The sequence below is a fragment of the Pseudopodoces humilis genome, chromosome 2, assembly GCF_049639895.1.
Source record: "Pseudopodoces humilis isolate 2021_Gansu_Grassland_sample_001 chromosome 2, ASM4963989v1, whole genome shotgun sequence".
NCBI classification, from domain to species: Eukaryota; Metazoa; Chordata; class Aves; order Passeriformes; family Paridae; genus Pseudopodoces; species Pseudopodoces humilis.
Window position 1 is genome coordinate 89,158,747 of NC_142201.1, and position 23,419 is coordinate 89,182,165.

Here is a 23,419-nt window from a genome sequence, read left to right on the forward strand (position 1 = left end):
AGCAAGCTGGAAGCACAAAAGCAGCAGGGAGATGATTCCAACCCCTCCTCTCATCTCAGGCTTGAGGTGCCTTTCCTTGTATTTAATTGAATTCTGTCATGGTTTTCTGTTCTTTCTGTGCTGTTCTCCAGCCTCCCTCTCCCTCCCTGCTACCACCTTAGCATTCCATGCTGTGCTCATCTCTGCTCAGCCCAGCCAGCCCATATGCTGTTCTACCTCCTACGTCGAGCCTTCCAACTGCTGCTCAACGTTATTTTTCCCTCACATTTCAATTTAGAGAAGTTAACCAGCTTCCTGTCTAGAAACAAATACAAGCTTGGAACAAGGTCTGAGGCTACAGATTATGAAAACGCAGGGAGAAAGTATAATTTATAAAAAAATGTCTCCCCAGAAATGGATGCATTTGGGGGCACAGAGGTCCTCCTTCAGTCTGGCACAGTTACCCCAACACCCTCCAGAGCAGCACAGCTCTGCTGATGAAGACAGAGGTTGGCAGCCTCTTGTGTCATTCTTTCTCCAGCCCTCTCCTCACCCTGCCCAAGGGACTACAGTGACAAACAAGAGTGTCTGTTCTATATGTAGCCTCACAAAGGCAATTTGGTTAAGAGAACAAGCAAGTCATCCACACCTATGCTCTGGAAATGCCTGTGACAGTCCCAAGGATGGCAGCAGCCATGTGACACCACTGGAACCCCTCTGCCCTGACTGTTGTCTCTGCTGCTGCTGAGAGCAGGAGCAAGAAGAACTCAGATCAACCTGCAGAACAGGGAACCAGGAACATCCATTTTATTCACCATCTTGACAAACTCCAAATTAGAAAAAGATAAAAACCAGCTGGTGCAAAACTCTTCAAGGAGATACAGACTCCTGGAGTAAAATATCACCAGAGTCACCTGCTTCAGTAAGCAGAAGTGGAATGAAACCTTTGCATCACTGGCTACATGCACATACACCAAAGTAAAAATGCTCAGGCAGACAAGAATAAGGACAGCAGGCCTCAAAGAACACTTTTTAATTGCAAATTAGCAAAACAGGTCCCATTTTAGATGCAAGGCCTGAAATAATTCACACCTTATTCTTGTTTTTTTAAATAACTAGGAAACTGGAAAGAATGCAGAAGCCATTAAAAAACTCATTTCAGACTCAGACAGGTTGAAGAAGGAAATTTGTTCCACATCTTTAGCTAAAGAGCTCAACACCAACTGCCCCAAAATCTCCTTCACCCTCCCAGCCCACAAGGGAACCTGCTTTGCCAAGGTCGTCCAAGGTGAGGTCACGAGAGAAGAAAATCTGAGGCTGCTGGAAAACCTCCCTGTTCCAGCTTGCCCCTTTGGCAAGGCACACAGCAGCAGCCAAGGGCTGCCACACAAGGCTGTTGCTTTGCCATGCCGTCTCTCTCAGGGTCGCTCAAGGAGAGCGCTCGTGGTGCCGTGACAGAGACCAGCTCACTGCCAAGTGCCAGCACCAGAGGTGCCAGAGGAGTGGCTGTTCAACAGGAGTGACAGAGAGGCTGCAAGAGAGCAATGTAGGAGGCTCTGAGTCTGGCAGAGCCCTCACAGGCAGCTCTAGTTCACCACCTCCCACCAACACTGCAGCCTTGGTACCACCGCTCCCCACCAGCTGCCAAAGGAGCCTCTCCAACAAAGAGAGGAAGAAAGAAAACATAGTCCCCCCAGTGCCACCTCAGTTTGGAGTCCTTTGCTCCCTCAGCTGCTGCAGTACAGGAACCAAATGCTCTCCCTGTGCTGCTGAAGGGATTCTCTGAGGGCAGCGGACTGCAGGGTGCAGGCATTACCTCCCTGTGCAGGAAGATTTGCATGGCACTTCTCAAGCCTGCTCACCAGAGAGGAAGTGGAGCCCATCAGCAGGAAGGAAGGGAAGCAAAGGTCTCTGACATGCCTCCCTCCTGTTTCCTCCCCCCTCACTGGCTCCAGCACCCACTGCACCCACGAGCCAGAGGGCAGTGCTCTGGCCTTGGCCTCTGGATCAATCCTGCCCCAGAGGATGCGGCGGGAAAGGAGTAACATCGTCTTCTCTCCTGGTCCCGCCTCAGCTGCCAGAGCAGCCTTTCATGCCTGCTGCGGGATCCGGTTCCCCTGCTCCCGCTGGGCTGCTGGCCATGGAAGCAAGCTCATTCTCCACCAACACCAGTGGCCCAGTGCCTTTGGCTGAGCGGTTTGGGACACCTCTGCACCCCTGTCCCTGGGGATTCAGAACACTGGGATCTTGTCCCTGCGCACCGTATCCAGGTCATCGTCCAGGGTCAGCAGGACCTGAGGAGGAAAGTGAAAGCCAGATTCAGGTCTTGCTGACCAGGGAGGTCTTCCTTTCAGATCTTCAGGCCTTGCCTTTATGTGAGGTATTCACAAATCCATGAGTCACAGCAGCAGCTCCCCTCAGCTTCCCCACAACAGCTGTGTGACCCACGGCCCCAGAGGGAATTTGAGGTCAAAAGGCACAGGGAGAGATATAAAGTAAAGCAGAAACCCTGATCCCACTGACAAGGAGCATCCCACTGTGAAGGATGTCTCGAGGTAGAGCCAAACAGAGGAGTTGGGGCACTTCTGTGGAATTCTGAAGGAGTTACAGCTCCATGTGGATAGAGGGGAACAAGGTGAAAGGAGACTGTGAGGCCATCCAGCAGAGTGGGAGGCCCAGCAGGACTCACCAGAAAGGAGAAGAACAAGGCAGCTGCGGAGAGGAAGTGCCAGACATCGTGGTCATCAAAGAATCCCAGCAGGATGCATGGCCGGTTCTTTTCCCGGGACTCTGCTGGAGTCTCCTAGGAAGGCAGACAGAGGGTCAGGACCTGATATCCACCCCTACTGGGCCCTTGCTGGCCACACTAGACCCTATAGGGGTGACCCTTGTCTTGATCCTCCAAGCAGGATCCAGGAAAAGGTACTGTGCTGGCCAGAAATGTGGCAAGGGCAGGCCAGAAACAACACATTATATTTGGATCTCATAATGGATCTGGGACCACCACCCACATGCAAGTGGAACCTCTGGTCTCCACAACTGAGGTCCTGCACAGTGCAAGTTGCACAGCCTCCACCAGACCACCCTGCAGCAAGCCACTCACTTCCATGGAGATTGATGTGACATCCTGTTAGAAGGCACTCAGTCAGGATTTAATGGCCTCCCAGGGCACCAAGAGCCCTAGCAAGCCTAGGCATGTTGACCCCGTTGATCCTAGGTGGCCATCTGCTCCAGGGGCATCTTCTACCCAGCACTGGTCAGAATTTTCCCAGTTCTCCTTCCAGATCCCCAGCTCCTCCCTTTGTCCCCTAGGAAGGACCAGTCACCTCCAGCTCACCTTCAGCCTCTACACAGCTAATTTTTGGCTCAGCAGAGCTTTCCATGCCCCCTTCACAAGTCTAATGAGTTGAACCCTTTCAGCTCCCCATGAACAGCTCAAGACTCTTCTCCAGAGTCTTTTTTGTGCAAAACAAACACCAGGAAGGAAAGATGATGAGAAAGAGATGGACAGAGCAGTAAAAGGGAAATTTACCTCCCAGCTGCTGAGGGTCTGGAAGAAGAAGTAGAGGGCAGCTGCCCACACCACTGCTGTGGCCACAATGCAGAACATGGGAATGGGCAGGAGCTTCTCAGAGCTGCGGAGCTGCAGACAGCATCACACCATGAGTTCTTCCCAGGGGACAGAGCTATGCACAGGGCTCCTCAGATACCAGCCTGTGCAATCTGCATCTGTGAAAGTCTGCCCAGCCCCCAAAGACACAGCCCAGCCACCCCTGAAATGGCTACACAATGTACCTCCCCAATACCCTGTCCCACCCAGAGTCCCACAAAGGTCCCTCCACATTCCTCTGCAGCACTACAGGAACCCAAATTGCAGCCAGAAAAAAGGCCCATCCCTTCCCCTTTGGAGACAGGAGACTCAAGGACAGGAGACTCAAGCTGCCTCCTGTTACCTTCATGATGATGTAGAAAGCCAGATACAGCAGCAGGTTACAGATGAAGATTCCCAGTATGTAGGAGGCGAAGTCTCTGGGCCGATACACCAGCCCAAAGACAGCACTGAGAGAGAGGATAGAAGAGCCATCAGGCAGCTTCTTTCACTAGGGACAGGGTACATCCCCAGCCACACAGTGTTCTACTCCCTGCCAGGACTGCAGGACACAGCACCAGTGCCACAGCTTCCCAATTCCCTGCAGGTGATGCACTGTTTGCCTCTGCTCCCAGCCAAGGAAATTTAACCATGGTCAGCTGCTGAAGCAACTGGAGACCCCAGAGGACAGGCAAGGGCCGTGGACTGCTTCCAGCTCATGGCTAAACAGATCTCACTCAGTAGGATCTGGTCCTAGACCGGTATATTTGGTAGAAGGCACACCCCTGAGAAGCAACTTTAGTGAAAAGCAGAGCCTGGGGCAATGACTTTAAGTCTCATCCAAGATCTGATCCCTCCCATGCAGTTACTGCTCAGCCAGGCTCTGTGGCAGCACAACACAGCAGTACCAGGCCAGCCCTGCACAAGCTCCCTCAAACACAAGCCATGAGACACCCCCAGCTGAAATGCTCAGGGGATGCTCCATGTAGCTGTAGTGCTGCACTGAATCCCATGGATCTGCCTACCACCCTCAGATCAACCTGCCAAAAGATGTCAGAAGGGCCCCAGCACAGGATTATTGCACAGACACTGCTGCATCTCCCATTGCTCCAGGCCACCTGTGTCCCAGTACCAAATCCTGCTGCCCACATGCACAAATACACAAAGCACCAACACTTACACCGTTAAAAATCACCATAACTTACAAGGACCAGTTGACCAGGTTCCCAACAATGAGCAGCACCATCCTGTCCTGGAGAAAAGACACCAATGATCATATGAAATGAAAAGAGTATGCAAAAAAGGCCTTTGCCTCAAAAAATCAGGAAAGCATTATGTTAGGATTTGGAGTCTGGTTCCTGCAAACAGAAATGCACCTGGCTCTGTGGGAGCTTTTATCAGATGGAAACTGCTCTGACCCTCAAAAATTTTAAGAAAGTGTTTCAAGGAGACTAAACATCTGAAAAAGGACAAGCTCAGCACTTAAGGGATCAACCTCAGGAGGTTCTGCGAATCCTTTGACTGCTTCTACTGTTTTTCTAGTCAGATTCCTTCCCTCCCACTGTTTTACAAAAGAATTACTGCAGAGAACAAGGACGTGCTTGAAAGAGGTAGCAGGGGAAGCTTTGGACACATCCTGCACATATTCATGGAGCCTTTTTTTTCTTGCCATCTCACCATTAGCTGGACAAGCACTGTAACAAGAGCAGGCAGAAGGATTATATCTGTGGGGCATGTGCATTTATGCTTTCATGATGTAGTTGTTTCAGGATGGCCAGGCTTACTTCATGCCTGAGTGGACCAAGTTTGCTTATTCAGAGAAGGGAGCATAAATAAAAAAATTAAGAGGAAGGATGCTCATGGATAAAAAATCCATGTGTCTTCAAGGCCTAATTAGCACTCCTTGCTAAGGAGAAAGCACTCAGTGGGACACAAGGTAACAGCCACCTTTTCTTCACTTCTTGCTATGTGCCCTGAGGTGCTGCAGAAATGGTAATTGCTTTTGCTTAAGCCACAGACCCAAAACAGCTGCAGCCTTCCCCAGAGAGCCTGCACTGCACAGAGCCTTGTACCTGTTCCTCTGAATGGATGCTCCCAGAGAGCAGGTGCAAAGGCAAATCCTGTCACGCTCATATCACCTTTGCTCTGATGTTTTATTCACCAAGCCTGAGATCAGGGGAGGCCTGGAGGTTGGGGATAAGCCACTCTAGCAGAGACCTACACTTACCCAACCATTTTGGGGGAAGGACAACAAGGGAAGCAGGGATCATCACTTTTTCAAACAGCCCCGCCTCTTTCCTGTGCACACTGCCTAAAGAAGTGAGGAATTTCTGAGAGGTGCTGGGATGAGAAGTCACCTACCATGTACATTGGTCGGCTGCACTGCTGGATACAGTCCGTGTACAGCACCATCACTGCTCGCCGAAATATGCCCACGTCTGTCAAAGGAAAGGGTAAAAAGCCAGAACTGCCAGCACAGTGAGCTCCAAAATGCCTGTGAGGAAGAAGCTGACACCCACCAGCTGACAACAGAGAACCCAAGGTGTCAGCAGATTCATGTCTTGCCCTTTGGAAGCAGTCTGTGCTGAGCAGGGCATCCACCACAGGATGTAGATGGCAACAGGTTACAACAAAAATAAATTTTAAAATCGCCTCTACACTAGCACTGCGCAGAAGTCACACAGGCCCTGCCTGTATGTGTAAAGAGGGGCTGGCTTTGCAACCCCATCTCTGGAAGAGAGGTCTGTCTATGTAGGAAGGAGGAAAAGCACCTTCCACAGAACAAGCTGCCAGAGCAGGGAAACAGCAGAAACAGGTCCCACAGGCTTTAGAGGGTCCCAGAGGGGCAGAACACAGTCAAGGCTGTCAAGGCACTCCTGCTCTCAAAATCATTGCAGAAGCTTCACTGCAGAGCCGTCAGTGGCAGTGGGGATGCACAGACATGCATGAATACACAAGTTCCCGTTTAGCCACAACAGAGCTTGAAAAGGCTCCTGCACCAAGATCACAGCTCTCCTGTGTTGGATCACTTGCTTGCTGCCAAGGAACAGGACTGGCAGTGCTGCTGGCAAACTGGTTTCACTTCCCAAGAGCTGACCCCAGGTGGCACACGATCCTGCCTCCCCACACACATCCATGCAGTCCCTGGCTGCTACCTCTGCACAATCAGCTCAACAGGGAAAAAGGAAAGCTGTGGACAGTTACCTGAGTCAGGGCCCTCTGAGGCACACAGGGACAGGAGAGGAAGAAGAAATAGGTTTATAAGCAGAGTACAAAAAAGCCAGGCTCCCCAGCAGACCCTCTCTGCCCCTCACCCCATGGCTGGGTGTAGGTCACCCCTCTGAGCACAGCACTAGGGAGAGCTGCAGCTGAAGGGCAGCCCCCTCAGAGCCCAGCAGTGCTGCCACCACAGAGCACACAGCTCCTGCTGATTCCCACTGCTCTGGGAAGCAGTAGCACAAGGACTTCAGAGGCCGGGAAAGCGTCAAATGGATGAGAGGACAGGGTAGCCCAGAAGAGGGGCCACAGGACTGTGCTGCACAGGCAGGTGAGGACAGGAGCACCCACACAGTCAGGAGGAAATGGTTTGGTCACAGCACTCACCGATCTTGAAGCGACCCATGTAGTAGATCTGGGTGCTGAGAGCCAGTGAGGCCAAAACGTGGATCATTGAGAAGATAACCCAGAACCACACATCATTTTTCCCAAACACCTGAAAGCAAAGACATTTTAAAAGTAAACTGAGCTGTCTTTCAGCAGGACAATCCTTTCCTGTCCTATATCACCATGGGACATTAAACAACCTCAATGAACACCGGAAAAAAAAACCAAAAAACCAAAGCCAACTAAATCTTCCAACCAGAAAACAGATCTATAAATTCAAAACAAAGTCCAGAGAAGCAAGAGGAGCTCGCTATCCTGGAGAGGAGACCATTCTTTCTGAATGCCCCTTTAGACAAGACTGGATGGACAGCAGCTGGCCCAGGAAGCAGAAATGCAGGGACTCCAAGGCTAGGCAAGCTCTCTCTGCTGCATGTGACAACAGCTCTCTGGCCAGGAGGTGGATTTTTACAAAGGCAGTCAGGGAACCAACCATTACTTTAACAACTGTACTGAAGTAGACCAAAAAGGACAGAATTGCTCTGCAGGCAATTGCTCCTACTGTGTGTTTTCATTTTATTTAAGGACTGGAAGTAACCTGCAAGCACAGGTTAGTGCTACATTAAAATCCTAATTTTTCTATTCATACAATAAGGAGTCCAGAAACTCTGATCTGCCATCAGGCTGTGACCACTTCCCTATCCTGGGCCAGAGCACTCACCTGAGATCTTCACTTTGTGTGGGCAGAGAAAAAACCCACACACTAAAAAGCAATCAGAAAAGCCACCTCTCCATGAATGGAACAAGGGAGACATGCTGCTTTCAAGCTCCACTGAACAGCTTCAAAGCATCCCACAAAAGAAGACAGAGCAATCCATAATAAAGCCTCAGTGTTTTGAACCTTGTCAAGATCTACTACACCTATCAAGAGATTCTTGGGAAGTCCCAAGGTCACCAGCTCCTCCTGCATGCCTTATCCCACAGACAGTCTCATAAACAGAGACCTCTGCATTATGTGGTAGTGAGGAGCTAACAGCCCACTGGGATCTAGCTGCTAAGTTTAGAGCAAGAACTCCATGGATTTTGCCTGGTTACTGATGAATGAAAATGAGCCCTTCGAAACAAGAGAAGCAGAGACCTCCAAGGTAAAGCACAACTTGAGGATTCTGGTGAGCCCAGCTCAGTACTTGCAATGCTACGAGCAAACAGGCAAAGTGTTGTATGTAGCTTCTGCTCCAGTACTCTTCCATAGGCAGGTACTCCAGGAATTTGCCTGAGAGCCCTCCAGACATTATCCCAGCCCTGCTCCTCTCCAGAGATAGGAAAATCAACTGCAGAAGCTGTGACAAACAACATGGAGTATTCCAAAGGGGAGAAATAGGCACAAGCAACCAGATATAAGACATATGCCTTGGAAGCCCAGCCAGCCTCACCCCTCTTTCCTCCTGTGTGAATCACACCACAGGAAGACCATCTGTGTGCTTGGACATGTACATCTGGATGCATGAATTTCTCCTCTTGAGAAGGATGGCATGTGGTGGGCAAAGCCCAAAAAAAGCGCCCACCCAGAGGAAACTGTTCTGCTCTTCTCCTACCTGAAAACTTAGGGGAGGGAAGGAGGAAAGCCCAGCAGAACTGAGAATTCAAACACTAACAGCTGCTTAACACACTCTTATCCTACTCTGCTGCTTTCCCCAGTCATTCTCACACCTAAACCGTGTTCCTAGCCATGCCACCTCCTTCCCAGAGAAGCAGCCGAGTAAGAGGGAGCCATACCACTCCAAGGACAGCCAGGGAGATCACCACAGCAAACGAGGCATAGGCGGAGTAGGCGCTGGCATTGATGTCTGGGTGCCGGGTCTGGTAGAGCTTGAGCATGCACAGTCCTGCGATCATGTACATGAAGGAGGTGTCTGTGGAGGGACACAACAGAAACAGTGCAAACAGCTACCACCAGTGGCCCCAGAAAGCTGCTCCAAGGGCACACAAAGAATCGGGGATCTGTGCCTGCCAGCCTCGGCTTTGGCCCTGCTGCTGCACCACACTGTACAGCACTTTGTGCTTTGCCACCTTGCAGCAGCACATCTTCTGTGCTCTGGGCCAACAAAAACTAAAGGAGGCCAGAAAATAAGTGCCCTCAGGGCATCACAACCTCCTGACTGAGCTTTGAAACAGGCAGGCTTCAGGGAGACTTGCAAGGGTTGAGAGATGGGAAACGTCAGCAACTCAGCAACAGACAGAACATGGCAAATCCTAGCTCCAGCTCAAAAGGAGAAAGGAAACTCAGCTTACCAAACTGGAAATTGGAGTAATTAGGGCAGACGTGGTAACAGGCACTGAGCACCCCTTCCATCATCAGAGCAATGCCCATAGCATAGAAGAGACCAAAATGCTTTGGGATCCCGTAGTCCTGGAAGAGAGCAGAGCTGTATAGTAAGTGCCCTCAGTGTCCTGATCACAAGCAAGCTTCCATTCTCCATCACTTCATCCCTCCTAACTCCTAAAAAAGTCCTCCAATCACCACTGCAGCACAGTGTCCTGTGTGCAACCACAGGCTCTGGATTTAGACACATGGCATAGCCAGGTGAATCCACAGGCAGCAAACCTAAGCTAATCATGCTGGAAGTTCTGACCTGAAGACCTCAGTGTCTTGGTACTGACATCATGAGACTGAAAATCTCTGTCCTGTACCCTATGCCATGCTCCATCCATCCAAAACAGAGATGAGTGACCAGAATTGCTTTTGTGGTCAGTAGGGTCTTAGAAACACCTGAGCACAGACCATCAGACAATGTGAGAAGGCATTTCCATCACAATTTGGCCAAGATTTTGCCTGAAAACCACAAGCAGCAGATCCTTACAGCTGCTAATGCCTTTACTTGCTACCAAGCCCATGAGAACAGAGCTGTTTGTCTCCTGAAACCACCAGCACCTCTGCCCACAGGGCTGCAGGTTTCTCTGTCCTCTCCCACGAGAGACTGCAGAAGCTCTGGCTACAAGAAGCTCTGCTTGAGACTGAGTCAGCCAGATTCTTCCAAGTTATCATAAGCAGCTCTTGTGTAAGACAAATCAAACTTCACTACAAAGAGAAGCATCTTGGGACACTCCTACTGTCCCAGTTCCTCCACAGCAAGTGCTGCAGGAAAAGCCAGAGCCATGGGAGTCCTTCCTCCATTAATCTTGTCTTCACAGGCCCAGGCTGGGTCACCACCATAGCAGTATGGACATACTGTGAGCAGTAAAGCACTGGGGTGTGCGGGAACATAAGCATCCCACCTAGACCCTTTTTGCACAGGAGGAAAACAAGAGGTGGATTTAACCCTCCAGCAAGGAAGACAAGTGGAAACCCATTGTGTATCACTCTGGCTTTTGAGTTCACTCCATCTTCCCTGCCTCCACTCAGCCCCAGGCAATCACGCTTCCTACCAGGGTGTAGACATCTTTCATCTCCATGGCCCGACGGTGCAGGATGTCCCTGCGCAACACAATGAGGAGGAAGAGAAAGCCCAGCATCATGTGGCCCACGTTGCTGAGGATGTTGTTGAAGGCACTGCAGGAAAGAAGAAGGTTTAAGACGAAGGCAGCACAGCAGCAGGAAGCTGAACCCTGGGTTGTGATAAGCTGAATCCATTTTTCTCCCCCCTTCACCCCCTTCTACCTCAGCAGCTGCTGAACTCCAATTTTACACTCTAGATCACCATTTTAGTTTGAATAGTTCACCTGTCCCTGGTAATTTAACACTGCTTCTACGAGATTCCCAACTCTGGGCTTTCTTTGCACTCACACATTAATTTAGAGAAATGCTACACTGGAAGGCCTGATCTGAACTTCTTTGAAGAGCTGCTGCTCCTTGCATACAAGTGTCCAATAGAGCAAGGGAGCACCTCATTGCTGTGCCAATGATTTCCAAGGGACACCCAGGTGCCACAAGCTCCAGGGTGCATGTGTCTCACTGCAACAGAGCACCACTGCTTAGCAAAACACAAAGATCAGAGTCCTGAACTCCCAGTGGTCTTATCAGCACTGCTACTGTAAGCCTGAAAGCATAAAATCCTTCCCTGGCCACAGCACAAACACTCAGGAGAGGCATGAGACAAATATGCAGTGATGAAAGGGCTCACTCACCTCAACACCCCAAGGGGATGAGCACACAGGAAGTTGTAGTAGCAGATGTCCTGATTGCCCGTCACATTCACTACCTGGACAGAGAGCAGGTGGGAGGCCTGGCATTAGCAAATCCTCCCTGCTCTGGAGGAGGGATGCTTCTCTCTGCCCCATCCACACACTGCACAAACACAAGGTGTACCAGGATGCAGCCTAGCTCTAGCACTAGCACAGGGGAGTAATGACATCTGCAAGCAAAGCTTTTAGGGTGGGACAAGATGTTGTCATAGGCCACAAACCTGAAAACAGTCTTCAGGCAAAACATTAGGTGCTCTCAACCCCCCCAATAATAGACCTGCTTGCAGATATCTGAGTAACAGCAGGATAGCAAAAGTTGGGAGAAAGGAGGAGGAATCACAGCAAACACTACTTGCTTTCAGCTGTCTCTTAGAGACAACATCAAATTCCTCCTGTCTCTAAAATGAGACAGGACCCAAATGAGACATCAGTTGAGCAGGAAAACAGCAGCACTCCCACTTCCGAAGCAGAAATGGTAAAAGTGCAAGCCCAATGAGCCAAGCTCACTGTAACATCAACACAGTGCAGCGAGAGCAGCTCAGGTAGACTGCTCCTCACACAGAGCAGAACTGGGCGATCCCAGTTTCACAGCGACTGTCATCCTTGCACAACACAACCACAGGGCAAGTTGAAAGCAAGAGGGGACCACCATGGGGCCAAACTCACAGTCTGGTAAGTGATGACGAGCTGGATGACGGGCAAGGCATAGAACACCGCAATGGTGATGATGTTCCTGCAGAGGGGAGACAACAGCAGGAGTTACACACACACCAAAACCAGCAGTGCACACCCCAAAGAAGCATCCAGACATCCAGAGCACCCACAGTGCTCATGGAGGAATTTGCACACCTCACTGCTCTGGGGTTATGAGCTCACTGTGACCCCCTGAAGCAGAGGAGCAGGTGTGCTCATGCACACAAGGGCACAGGAAAAGCCAGGATGTCAGCCACAAGCTCATGTGTTTGAGTGCCAGTTTCACCCCCTTCCCATTATGTTCCAGTGCACTGGTTGTTACCACACTTAAAAGCAATGATGCAAAACAGAATCCATTGACAGGATCATGTGTGCACTGGTCCACAAATACCCTTACTTGAGGTATGTGGGATCTGCAGTTACTGGTTGGAACAGGGGTAACAGGATAGTTCAGAAGAAGGGCATGCAGACATACTCCACAACCACAGACTCTGGGTCCAGAGTCTGGGCCTTACCAGTTTGCCTTCTCCTTACCAGAAATAAATTTTGTATTTTTTGCTCACAATCCTTCGATCTTTCCTGGACAAGTCTGATAGATAGAGGAACACCTAAAATATTAGTGGGTGGGGAAAGAGGGAAGAAAACAAGAAGAACCAATGTCGATTACACATGCCAGTAGAAGATCTTGACATATTTGCAGCTTGGTGGTATTTGGACTGGTTTTACAGAGTGAACTCACTGTGTACCTTGATTCTATGGGAGTGAGTTCTGCAAAATCCTCTGACCTCCAGGAATGGCTCCAACCACACAGAGCAGTGCAGGATGACAAGAGGAGGCAATTTGAGAGCTGCTGGCTTAAAGCCCCTCTGTACATCCACAGTAGTTGCACTACTTGTACTAAATAGCCACCTACTGTTGCAGATTATTTTCTCCCCATGTTCACACCTCCTTGAACTTTCTGGGACACTCTCTGGGCATTTTCCTCCTTTCTCAGTAGTCCCCAATATATTTGATTTTCCATATTAAAGCACTCACTTCAGCAGCATTCTTATCACAGTGGGAAAACTTTCAGTGACTGAAAATACACTAAGAAGCACACTCGGCTGTATTAGATGAAATCCACCCTGAAAGGGAACAGGATTTTTGAGATTTCACTGAAGTGACCAGTTCTGGTCACGGCCCAGACGTGCCCATGGCCCAGCACGAGGGCCACAGCTGCAACACCAGCCATACCTTAGTGCGGATGATGTTCTTATCACTCTCAATTTCTGGCATGGTGTCGAAGTCGCTCTCCTCCTCCACGGAGCTGTCTGTGTCTGAACCAGCTGGGGGCCTGCACTCCGGGGAGGACAGCTGACGTCCGCCGCTGGAGCTGGACTCGTCTGGGCCAGAACAGGGAGAAGGAGACAGGAAGGGGAAACGATAAATCCCTCTGTGCACAGCAAGAATAAAGTTGTCCCAGATGACAAGCTGTTGAGGGTTAGGTGTCTTTTCTTGTTTGTTTGTTTTTTGTTTTTGTTTTGTTGTTCTGGCTTGCCCGTGGAATTTTTACCCATTAGCTGCAGAGACAACCTAACTGTGGGTATTTAGTGGGTGACTGATAAAGGACAGAGAGTGGCCCGGCCCGGGGGGGGGGCGGGAAGGGGGCAGGAAAGGAGGGTGGGGACAGTTTTTTGCTGGCTTTCTTTGGCTTCGGGGAAAGACATTCGTTTGCTGGGTCGCGGAGCTGCTGCGGTGGAGAGAAAGGCCCCTTGATTTCAAAATTATAATAATTTGGAGGGAGGGGGTCTACATTCTTTCATCCCAAGGGAGGCTCCTGCTTTCCCTAGCAGACACCTGTCTTCTAGAACCAAGACAGAAGCCAATTTGGCTACTTCGGGAAAAAAAATTTTCCACGATACCAAACCTTCCTAAAAGTTTTAGGTGATGAGCTAAGAGCAGCTTGAAGGACCATTATCTTCCCCTCTCTGCAGTATTTTAGTTTTCACTCTGCTTTTATTCTATTACTTTTCATCTCTTAACATTTTCTACTCACTACTAGCCTGGGCTCTGAAATCTGGAATTCTGAGATAAGACAAATACCTCTAGAGAAAGAAGCAGACTGTTAGGGGTCAAAAACACACTCACCTAGTTAACCTTCAGATTATGTAAGCTTTATATAAATCTAAGCTTTTCTAAAAATATTGTAGAACAAAAGACAAAGAAGAAAATCGATTTTTCAAAGCAGGTAGAGTACCAGCTTTGTTTCCATTGCATCCCTGGTACTGGTCACATACAGGTCAGCAGAACCTGGCTGCACTTCCCACAGGCTGGGCAACTCCCAGCTCATTGCCCACATCTACATGGCATGAACACAGGTTTCTTCCTCATTTCTCAAATGCTTTTAAAATACTTCTTTGGAAAAAGGGGAAGGAGGGGTAAAGTGGTCATTAAGCCCTCAGGAAGTATTTTTTTCTTCTGCTGCAGGGTTCACATGTTGGCAGCATGACATTATTTCTTCCCTCGTGAAACCCCTGGAGGTGAGAAACTCAGATTGTGTCTTGCTTTATGGCACACAACCCTTCAGCATCCCAGGGATAGGCATGCTTTGGTTTAAAGGCAGGCTGTGAGCTAGTAACAGGCTCCTAGAAGCTTGCTTGCTTGCAAGGGACCTTTGTCAGTCATTTAGTAAATGCTGTCTGAAGCAGCCTTGTCACCCACAGCTCTCGGGTTACTGTAGTTTTGTCTAAGACACATTTCCAATTACAGTCTCTTGGGGTACCTCTTACAGATTTGTTGCTTTTATTATGTAGATGGTTTACCCTAAAGTGCAACCTGAGCCTCACAAACTGCATTTTGGTTGTTTGGGTTTGTTTTTAATAGTTGCAAGATGCTGCTAAAGTAGCTTGCAGCTTTATTCTCCTCTGGTGTTAAATCACCCTAAAAGTGCCTTCCTCCACCCCGGGGAGAAGCAACCCTGTGCCCCAGTTCTGGAATATACTCTACCAATAGCACCGTAGCTGCTTCCCTCAGGAGTGCTGGCTGAGATGGGGTGTGAAGAAGTCATCATCCCAGATCCTGCAATGGAAACAGACCCAAGAGGGACAGTTAGTTTCATGTCAGTGCTTTGAAACATCTCTGAGGTGGATACAAACAGCTTGAAGAGCTGGAGGAGCTTGGGAAAAGGAACATTTCTCTAAACAGATGGCAGTCTCCCTCTAGAGCAAACTGTGCAAAAGGGAAAGCCTTGTTTTGCAGTGTGAAGGAAACCCATTCCCTTCCACCTCCCCACGCAGGATGCCAGTGAGACTGGCAGCACGAGACCCCTCCAGCACCCTGCAGAGATCACACTGTGGGGCTGCAGGACTTGGTAAACTTTAGAGCAAATCTCATAATGTTCTTAATGGCCTTCTGAATTTCTAACTTCTCTTTGCCCATCTCATGCAACTCTTCAAATCTCTTGAAATACTGCTACCTTCAGCTACCCCTGGAAGAGTCACAGACTTTGGCAGGACAGCTGCTACATAATTTTAACCAATCAAGGAGAAAAAAAAATGTTTTATGCAAAAAGTGGTAATGATCTCATGCTGATGAAAAGAAGAGCAGGCCTTTGAGGGCTAGGAACATCCTGCCCCCTGCCCACATATATGAAGCAAGGAGGAGTGCTCTCCTGCTTCCACGTTCCCTCTTTTTGCCTCCAATGGTGGAGCTCAGCAGCTGACCTAAATGGCAGAAAACAAAGCCAGCTGAGTCCCTTCACTGAGAGATCAGTCACAAAAGGGAGGGAAGCAAGGGCAGCAAGAGCAGGACCATGTTTTCCAGTAGTGACAAACAACAAGACTTTAAAGCTTCACCCCTGCAACAATATCATGTGGTCAGTCAGCAGCAAAGCAATGCAGAACGTGGAATAATATTTAAAGCCTTACTGCAGCCTGGCAATGGCCTGGCTTCCCAAGCTGCATCTCTGGCTTCCTAGTACATGACTGGTCTCAAACTGACAGGCACAGCCCAAGTGCTCTTTCCAACTGGAAATTCTGTGCGTTTCTGCCAAAAACCTTGCATGGGTTTTTAGATCATTTTCATTAGCCACAAACATAGAGAGATCTAAACCTTGTCCCTGACTGACCCCAAGTCAGGGAAGCACCCATACAGCAGCAGTAGTTGATATTTCAAGTCCCAATTACTGCTTTTCTTTGGCACTGCTGCTGGGGGATAAGACTTGATCTCAGATTTTGGCTCCTTTATGCTCCTGCCCCATCCCTCTAACAGAGAAAACAAACAGCTCAGAGGAGCACCAGAAGTGAACATGGCATGGACTGAGCACCAGAGGGAGGGCTCTGGCACACTGCAGCCCCCAGGTGACAGCCCTTGAGCCCTGAGCTGAGATTGGCAGCATGTTGGAGGTTGCTGCAGGAGTAAGACACATCTTCTACTCATCACCTTGAATCCAATCTCCCTCTCTCATGGAAGCTTGCCCTGTTGCTTTAAAAGTCATTTGGAAACCCAGATCAGTGGGAAGAGGGCAAAAGCATTTCCCTATGGTCACAGCAGCAAGGCACAAGCACAATTCCTAGGTCTGTCAGTCCTGTTCCACGAGAATACTCCCTCCTAATTTTAGACCAGGCTTTATTCTCTCAAGTGACCTGACAACCTTCTCTCCCAAGTTACCCAAGATTCAAATCTGGACAAAGCAGGCAAGCCAAGGAGAAAAGGCACTCTGCCCTGTCTCTAACAGCCACTTTGGCCCCAGCTCACCCACTAATTTCCATTCCACTTCCCACTGTGAGAGTGAGTCAGCAGAGTAAATGTACCACACAAGGCGTGGTTCCTCTGGCTATTGCCTCCACCAGATAGTGAGGATGCGGAAGGGAAGGTGTGCCATGGGATTAAAAGAAAAAAAAAAGTGAACCACAGAAGCCAGAAATAAGATGGATAACAAGAGCAAAGAGGCACATGGAGTGGCAGGACATTCCAAGACCAACGGCAAAGACACATGGCTGAGCACTTCCATCCAGTTCCTTAGTGGGGAAAAGGAATGGGAATAACGAAAAAGGCAAGATCCAGGGGAACTTGTGAGGGAAGGAAATTACAAAAGGTGGAAAGGGGAGAAAAAAACAAAACAGAGAAAGCCAGTGTGTCCACTGATCTGGAAGACAGGGAAGATGCTAATTACCATTTTATAAGCATCAGTCAGACACACCCTAAAGAAATAACAGATGTAGAAACAGCGTGTGGGTAGGACATGATTCCTCCCTAGAGGAAAGGACGTGGCTGCAACATGCAGTGCCAGGTACATGAAAGCGGCAGTGGATTACAAGGTCACAGAAGCAGTAGGTGCCTCTGGGAGGAAAGCTGTAAACTATGAAGGAACTGTGCTCCTCTCTCCCTTCACAGGGATGCTGTTCAGCAGTCCTCCCTGCCCAGCAACCCAGTTCTCTACTCTCCAGGTCCATACTAAGTCCAACTTCTGTGCCCTGCAGCTTCTTTGGGAACTTTCCAAACACCAGAATTTAACTTTCACCTCTCAGCAGGGCAGGTTAGAAGGCAGTTTCTAAGCTGGCTTCAGGACATTGAACCTCAGCTGCACCATCAGCAGCACTCCCTGGGACTTCTGGTCTCACCTGACTGAGACTGTGCCTCCTTGACAGTGATTCCTTGTCAGCACCCTGGAGCTCTTCCACAGCCTTGGACAGGTCCCTTCAGCTTACCCAAACTCCCCAATACACAGGCCTTCCCCATTTCTCCTGTGCATGAAGATTTTCTCTTGTTTTACAGCAGGATCCATCCCAAATGGCATAAAATTAGAATATAGTTATGGACATTTTTACAGTTCCCTGTTCATGTTGTGAAAAAAACCCCTTTCACACATATACCAAATATAGGGATATATGTGGATCTTAGTGGCTGACAAGGCAAGTCTAAGAATTCAGATGCCCCCAGGTGCTCAGTAGAAATATTAAGCCAATTAATACCAGTGAGAGTTAAGTTCCACTGCTGATCCTTTAAACACAGCTCAGTTATACTACCATGTTTATCTGATGGTAAGTAGCAGACCGGGGAGAGTGAAAATGCTCAGCATCAAAGAAGGAATAACATCAAGAACCTTTCAGCGCTGCCAAAACAATGTCCTGCCTTCCTCCAGGAGAAAGGTACAAATGACCTCAGCACCAACGCTTTGTGTTGCTTTGCAGGCACTAAATATTTAATCAGAATGAAAAGACTCCCACATTTCACCAGAAAGCAAGAACTCCCAGTGCCCCCCATCCACATGATAAAAACTTCCATCTTTCACTGGTAGCTTCTTAGATGCAGCTGTTTTTGTAAGGTAGAAGGCTGCAGCTTGTGGAAATGTGGGTGCAGCACAAAGTAAACTGAATCCAATGCCAACACAAATATCATAAACACCACTACCTAACTGTTAGTCATTCATTCACCTGGCTGTCTGCAACTCCCACTGAAAAACAATTTAACATTTAAATTCAATTAAGACATTAAAAGACCCCATGCTTAAACCAGGCAGAGGAATTCTTAAAGCATAGGAGCTGACATACTCAAAAGTGCCTTGTTTAAAAATCAACAGACCTGGCATCAGGAACATTAGCCTGTAGCCAGGTCTAGGCAAGGCCTAGCCTTCCTCCACCCCTTTAAAAGGCAGCTCCGAGGGAGGAGTCAGGACCAGGCTCAGGGCAGCTGGCTTCAAAGGCCCTCTCTTGTGAGGGCAGAGAGGAAGCTCTAACATCTTTCCTCAGCACCAGAGACTATGTGAGCTACCAGGGAAGATAGCTCCAGGACAGAAGGTACTTGACTGACAGCCTGCCCTTTGCCTGGCCTGGGGCCTGTTCACTCAAAGCAGTCACACAAAAGAGAAGAGACCTTACCATGCTCGGGGCTCAACCTCCCAGCTGAAGCCTTCCTCTGAACCCTGCAAAGCAACAGACAGCACTCAGGAGACAGCCAACAATTCTCATCACCTGCCAGCCATGGCAGGATTATCTAGGACACCAATAGGTAAATATGGTGCAAGATCTATAAAACGAAATAAACCCAACAAAAATAAGCACAAAAGAAACAAACACACAGAACAACAAAAAAGAAAAATACTGTTTGGACTAGACACAACTCAGCCATGACTGCTTGCTGTCCACCTCTTTAATTTCCAAAGCAACAGAGGGTTTTTTTTATCCCCTCAGCTATCCACCAGAGGCAGGACAGGATTTCCATGACTTATTCCATCCTAAACTGCTCAGTATGTTCGAAGAGACCCTCACACCACCTTTCCAAACCCATCTTCCCTGCTCAGGGGACCAAGCACATATGAATTTACTGAAGGGGCAGCAGGATCTAGGGGCAGTCATTAGCACTGCTAATGCTTTGATACTGCTAATGTCTAATAAGCTAACACTGCTTAAGAAGCCCATATCACCTCCATCAATGCCGATGTCAAGCAGGAGATGGTAAAAAAAAACCACAGAAAACAAATAAACCCCCACCAACACAGAAAACTACCAGCAAAAAGTACATATTTAAGTAACTTCACTGAATTGTTTAAACGAAATGTATTTTCACTGATGTGTCTTGAAGTTAAGCCATGCCCATGCAGACATTCTTCTCAACACAAGCCCAGACACCAAAGTTTGGGCAGGGGAGACAGGTAAGGAAGGAAACCAGCATTCTTGGGACTCCAAGGCCCTATTTGTGTCACTGCCACTTTTTGCAGTACTCAGTCCAGCATGCTGTCATACTCCATATCCCAGACTGATCCCCTCACAATTCCCACCATCTGCCCAGTGTCCTTACACAGGAAAACACAGGGTTGGGGCACTACAAGATCTAGAGGGCAGACCCTTAGATTTTCATCCATTCCATGGTCCCCACAGGAGAGGAAGAAGTGTTTTCTGGCTGATGGTCAGTAGGAGCCCACTGCGTAGTCATGGCCTTCTTCAGCTGCTCTGCTTAGATGCTTGCCACCCCACTCATCCCATATTTTCTGCAGGGTGTGGTGTCCCTGATGATAAGAAACAGAAAGGCTGTTCTTTTATAACCCCTCAACTCACCTAATGTAGTGCACAAAAGCAACAATCACTGAGCCCAGGTAAAAGGAGAGGAAACCCAGGAAGCTGAAGAACATGGCCTGCACATAAACAGACTCTGAGGAAAGAGAAGGGATCAGTCAGGTCACAAAGCAGGAACAACACTTCTCAGGGTTAGCACTCTTCCCAATAGCACCTTGTAAAAATGCCCAGCCCCAAACAGCCCTTCCAAACCCATTTGCTTTCTTCAAAAGGAATCGACAGAACTTGTTCAGCACAATCTCCCCCCACTTCTTTACCCCCAGTGTAGCTGGTGCGCCACACCAAACAGCCCTTCCTGGAAGGGAGCAGGCTCCAAGTTGTTTTGTCTCCTTTGCTGGTGCTTTCTGCACCATTCCTTGAGAGGCTGCTGGCTCAGTCATACCCCTCTATTCAGAAGTGCCAAGTTCCCCTGTAAAGTCGCATTGTAGTGCCCAAAGACACTGACTTTTAATGGAGGGCACAATCGTCACTTGAAGGTTCTTTGTCCGCTGCAGATTCCAGGTACGGTTGACATTCCCTGTGAGATGCACAGTGTACAGCAAATATAAAAACAATCAACATTAATAATTTCTGGCACTGATCTTGGTTCTCTGAACTTGCAAAAACAACAGGGTCTGGCTTTTCCCTAAAATGTGGGGGTGGTTTTGCTTTAAACTTTTCTCTGCTCTGTCAATATACAGCCTTTCTTGAATGTTTCCCTCTTCTTCCTTGTTTGTAACCTGTTTTTTAGACTAGAAATCCCTGCTTGAGCATTCTATATATTGCTTAATTCTGGATGTCTGAATCCCAAAGGCATCTCATCTACTCATTTAATCCCCAAAGGAGGGATTCTCTCATAGTAGTGGGTAGTGGGAGTCCATTTTTGCCTTTGGCCAAATCTCTGTGAGTAAAACATTTCTGTGCAGGATGCCACTCTAGAAACTGGCTCTGTTTCTGCAGGGCTTAGCACACCTGGCCAGTACAGCTCTGCTGATGAGTGAATGACACCCCAAAGGGCACAGTTCTTTTTCTGGGGGAAAACTGGGGCAGAAAGGTGGCGAGGGAGTAGTTAAAAGCTGTTGAGGAGCCCAGTATATCTGTTGGTTGCAGTCTTGCTTCTTCTACAGGGAGGAAACTTTGAGGCTTTGAGAATAGGAATGTTCCTACTCCAGTTACAGCCACCACATGACTGGTGGAGACTTTGCTTTTACCACTGCCCAGCAAGTGGGGACACAGTATTTTCTGGTTGGAAAAGACACCAGAACAAGCATTTTGTAAAATTATTCTCCCAAAATTTCCAATTTTTCCTGTTCCCCCAAGTTCAGAGCTGTCACATATCCCAAGATAGCAGTAGAAGATGCTCTCCGGAAGAACTGAGACTCCATGGAGCCAGGAGGATAACCCAGCAGCAGGGAGCAGAGGTGAGAACCAAACAAAAAGCTGTAAGCAGAATTGCCTGGATGTCTCCAGTGTCTCCCAAGGCACCAGTGGTGCTGCTGAAGAGCACATAACGCTAGCATGCCAGGCACCATACTAGCAGGCCCTCTCCTGCACTTAAAAAGACTTTTAACCTGCCCAACAGTATCAGATTGATACTTCACTCTTCCTCACAACTACCTGGATAGGACAGAACTACACAATCACCTGGAGGTATCCCACAGGAAAGTCCCAAAAGACACCCACTTTTCAGATGCAGCAATCAAATCCACCTCCCAGAACAACTTACCATGAATTGAAGAAGGCACAGAACCCCCACAGGCATAATCCTCTGGCTTGATGACAAACACAACAAAGAACTGCTCACCTGGGAAATCTTTTCTCTGCACAGAAGGATGGAAGAAGACAGAAAATCCATGAGACACAAAGCCTCTCCCCTCCAATAGGTCACAGATCAGATTTTAATTGCTACACAGGCACCAGAAAACACTGTGACACAAATCAGCATCTCACCTGCACTGTTATGGCTGCCTGCTTTGTCATGGACTGATAAACTCCATTGAACTCCACGTTATGGTCCAGGTCATACACTGGGCACTAAAACAGACAACTAAGAGTTAAACCAGGGACAACATCCAAACTATTTTCAAAGGAAGCCAGCTGGAAAGAAGAGCATAAAAAGGCCCCAGTTGGGGTATCCAAGGGAACAGAACATCTTGCATGTCTGTATGCCCCTACACTGGAGAACCTTGCATTATTCAGGAAGGGGAGAAAAGAAAATAAGGATGGGGCTATTTCCCAGCTGCAAGCAGCAGCCAACCTCCATGACAGGGAACATCCCAGGAAAGGGGATGAAATATACAGAAAGGAAATCGAACTGTAAAGGAAAAAAGACATCATGTCTGAATATCAGAAGTTCCCCAAGCTGCCTTGAGCCAGGGGAGAGTCAAGGGAACAGCACTGTTCCCTCCCTGAGCCACCAACATTCCACCCAACACCTTCCATGGTGGGACAGACCCATATCACAGGGCAGCAGGAAACCTCACAAGGGATACATAAATTCCCTACGTGGAATGTGTTCCCTATGGATAGGCTAAAAAGGAACAGCTTGTTCACCTATTTACAACAAAAGTCTCTGTATGAGCTGCTTGAACTCTGCATCTCTGTCTTGGCCTCCTTCCCACAGAATTTACATTCCTCTTCCAGGGGCTCCCTTCACCCCCACCACCAGGGCAAAGCCCTGCCTTGGGCTTTTCCCTCTGCAGGGCACAGACCCCTCACAGCTGGACACAGCTCCAGCAGGCAGCTCCTTACCCTTCTCTACTCCAACTTACCACAATATCCTGGACAGAGACAACTGAGCATGGGTAGGCTGCATCAGACACCACATTAATAATGACTGAATCGACATCCTGAGGAAATTTGTACAGAAAATACTGCAGAGAAAGAAGAGTACAAGAGTCATGATCCAGAAATCACCCCTGGCATTATCTTCAGCACCTTCCAAAGATACCCGATCAGCCCTAGATGGGCTTTGGGGTTGGATGTGGATGGCTTTCAAAAAAAATCAGATTTCAAATATTAAGAAATTACACTACAGAATAGCAGATTAAATATATACAGGCAGCTGTACATATACCCTTGCACAGTATGCTATTAGACACAAACATCTTCAATATGCAAAATACAGCACAGCTTCTGCTCCCTTAAGCTTTTTTCCACCTGATGAAGCAAAAGTGACTGCATTTTACACCCCATTCCATTTTATGTTGATATGAGCAATTTCCAGATGTTTCCATACTGCTGGCTGTACTTTTACATATGGAAAACATCACAGAGCTTTCTCAAATGGGTTGCCTCAAAGACAGACCGTGAACAGTATTAAGTCAAATGGCTGAAACTCTGTCAA

At 48.4% G+C, this 23,419-nt stretch overlaps 1 protein-coding gene across 3 annotated transcripts in view; it reads right to left on the minus strand.

The window, feature by feature from the left end:
- Positions 1 to 771: 771 nt before the first annotated feature.
- The window catches only part of SIDT1 (SID1 transmembrane family member 1), a 41,594-nt gene continuing 18,946 nt past the window's right edge, over positions 772 to 23,419 (minus strand). For 2 of the 3 annotated variants that reach the window (XM_088051831.1, XM_088051833.1), the window contains exons 5-25: positions 22,845 to 22,946; positions 22,024 to 22,107; positions 21,800 to 21,893; positions 20,540 to 20,611; positions 20,077 to 20,170; positions 18,901 to 18,944; positions 15,029 to 15,100; positions 13,277 to 13,425; positions 12,578 to 12,651; positions 12,017 to 12,083; positions 11,294 to 11,367; positions 10,595 to 10,718; positions 9,461 to 9,578; positions 8,945 to 9,081; positions 7,172 to 7,280; positions 5,930 to 6,006; positions 4,774 to 4,820; positions 3,933 to 4,038; positions 3,512 to 3,622; positions 2,669 to 2,782; positions 772 to 2,273 (exon numbers count right to left, since the gene is read on the minus strand). In XM_088051831.1, coding sequence (XP_087907957.1) covers positions 2,211 to 2,273; positions 2,669 to 2,782; positions 3,512 to 3,622; positions 3,933 to 4,038; positions 4,774 to 4,820; positions 5,930 to 6,006; positions 7,172 to 7,280; positions 8,945 to 9,081; positions 9,461 to 9,578; positions 10,595 to 10,718; positions 11,294 to 11,367; positions 12,017 to 12,083; positions 12,578 to 12,651; positions 13,277 to 13,425; positions 15,029 to 15,100; positions 18,901 to 18,944; positions 20,077 to 20,170; positions 20,540 to 20,611; positions 21,800 to 21,893; positions 22,024 to 22,107; positions 22,845 to 22,946 — 1,932 coding nt within the window. In that variant the 3' untranslated portion in view covers positions 772 to 2,210. The remainder of the gene's footprint in view (positions 2,274 to 2,668; positions 2,783 to 3,511; positions 3,623 to 3,932; positions 4,039 to 4,773; positions 4,821 to 5,929; positions 6,007 to 7,171; positions 7,281 to 8,944; positions 9,082 to 9,460; positions 9,579 to 10,594; positions 10,719 to 11,293; positions 11,368 to 12,016; positions 12,084 to 12,577; positions 12,652 to 13,276; positions 13,426 to 15,028; positions 15,101 to 18,900; positions 18,945 to 20,076; positions 20,171 to 20,539; positions 20,612 to 21,799; positions 21,894 to 22,023; positions 22,108 to 22,844; positions 22,947 to 23,419) is intronic. The other variant, XM_088051832.1, reaches the window with a different exon arrangement.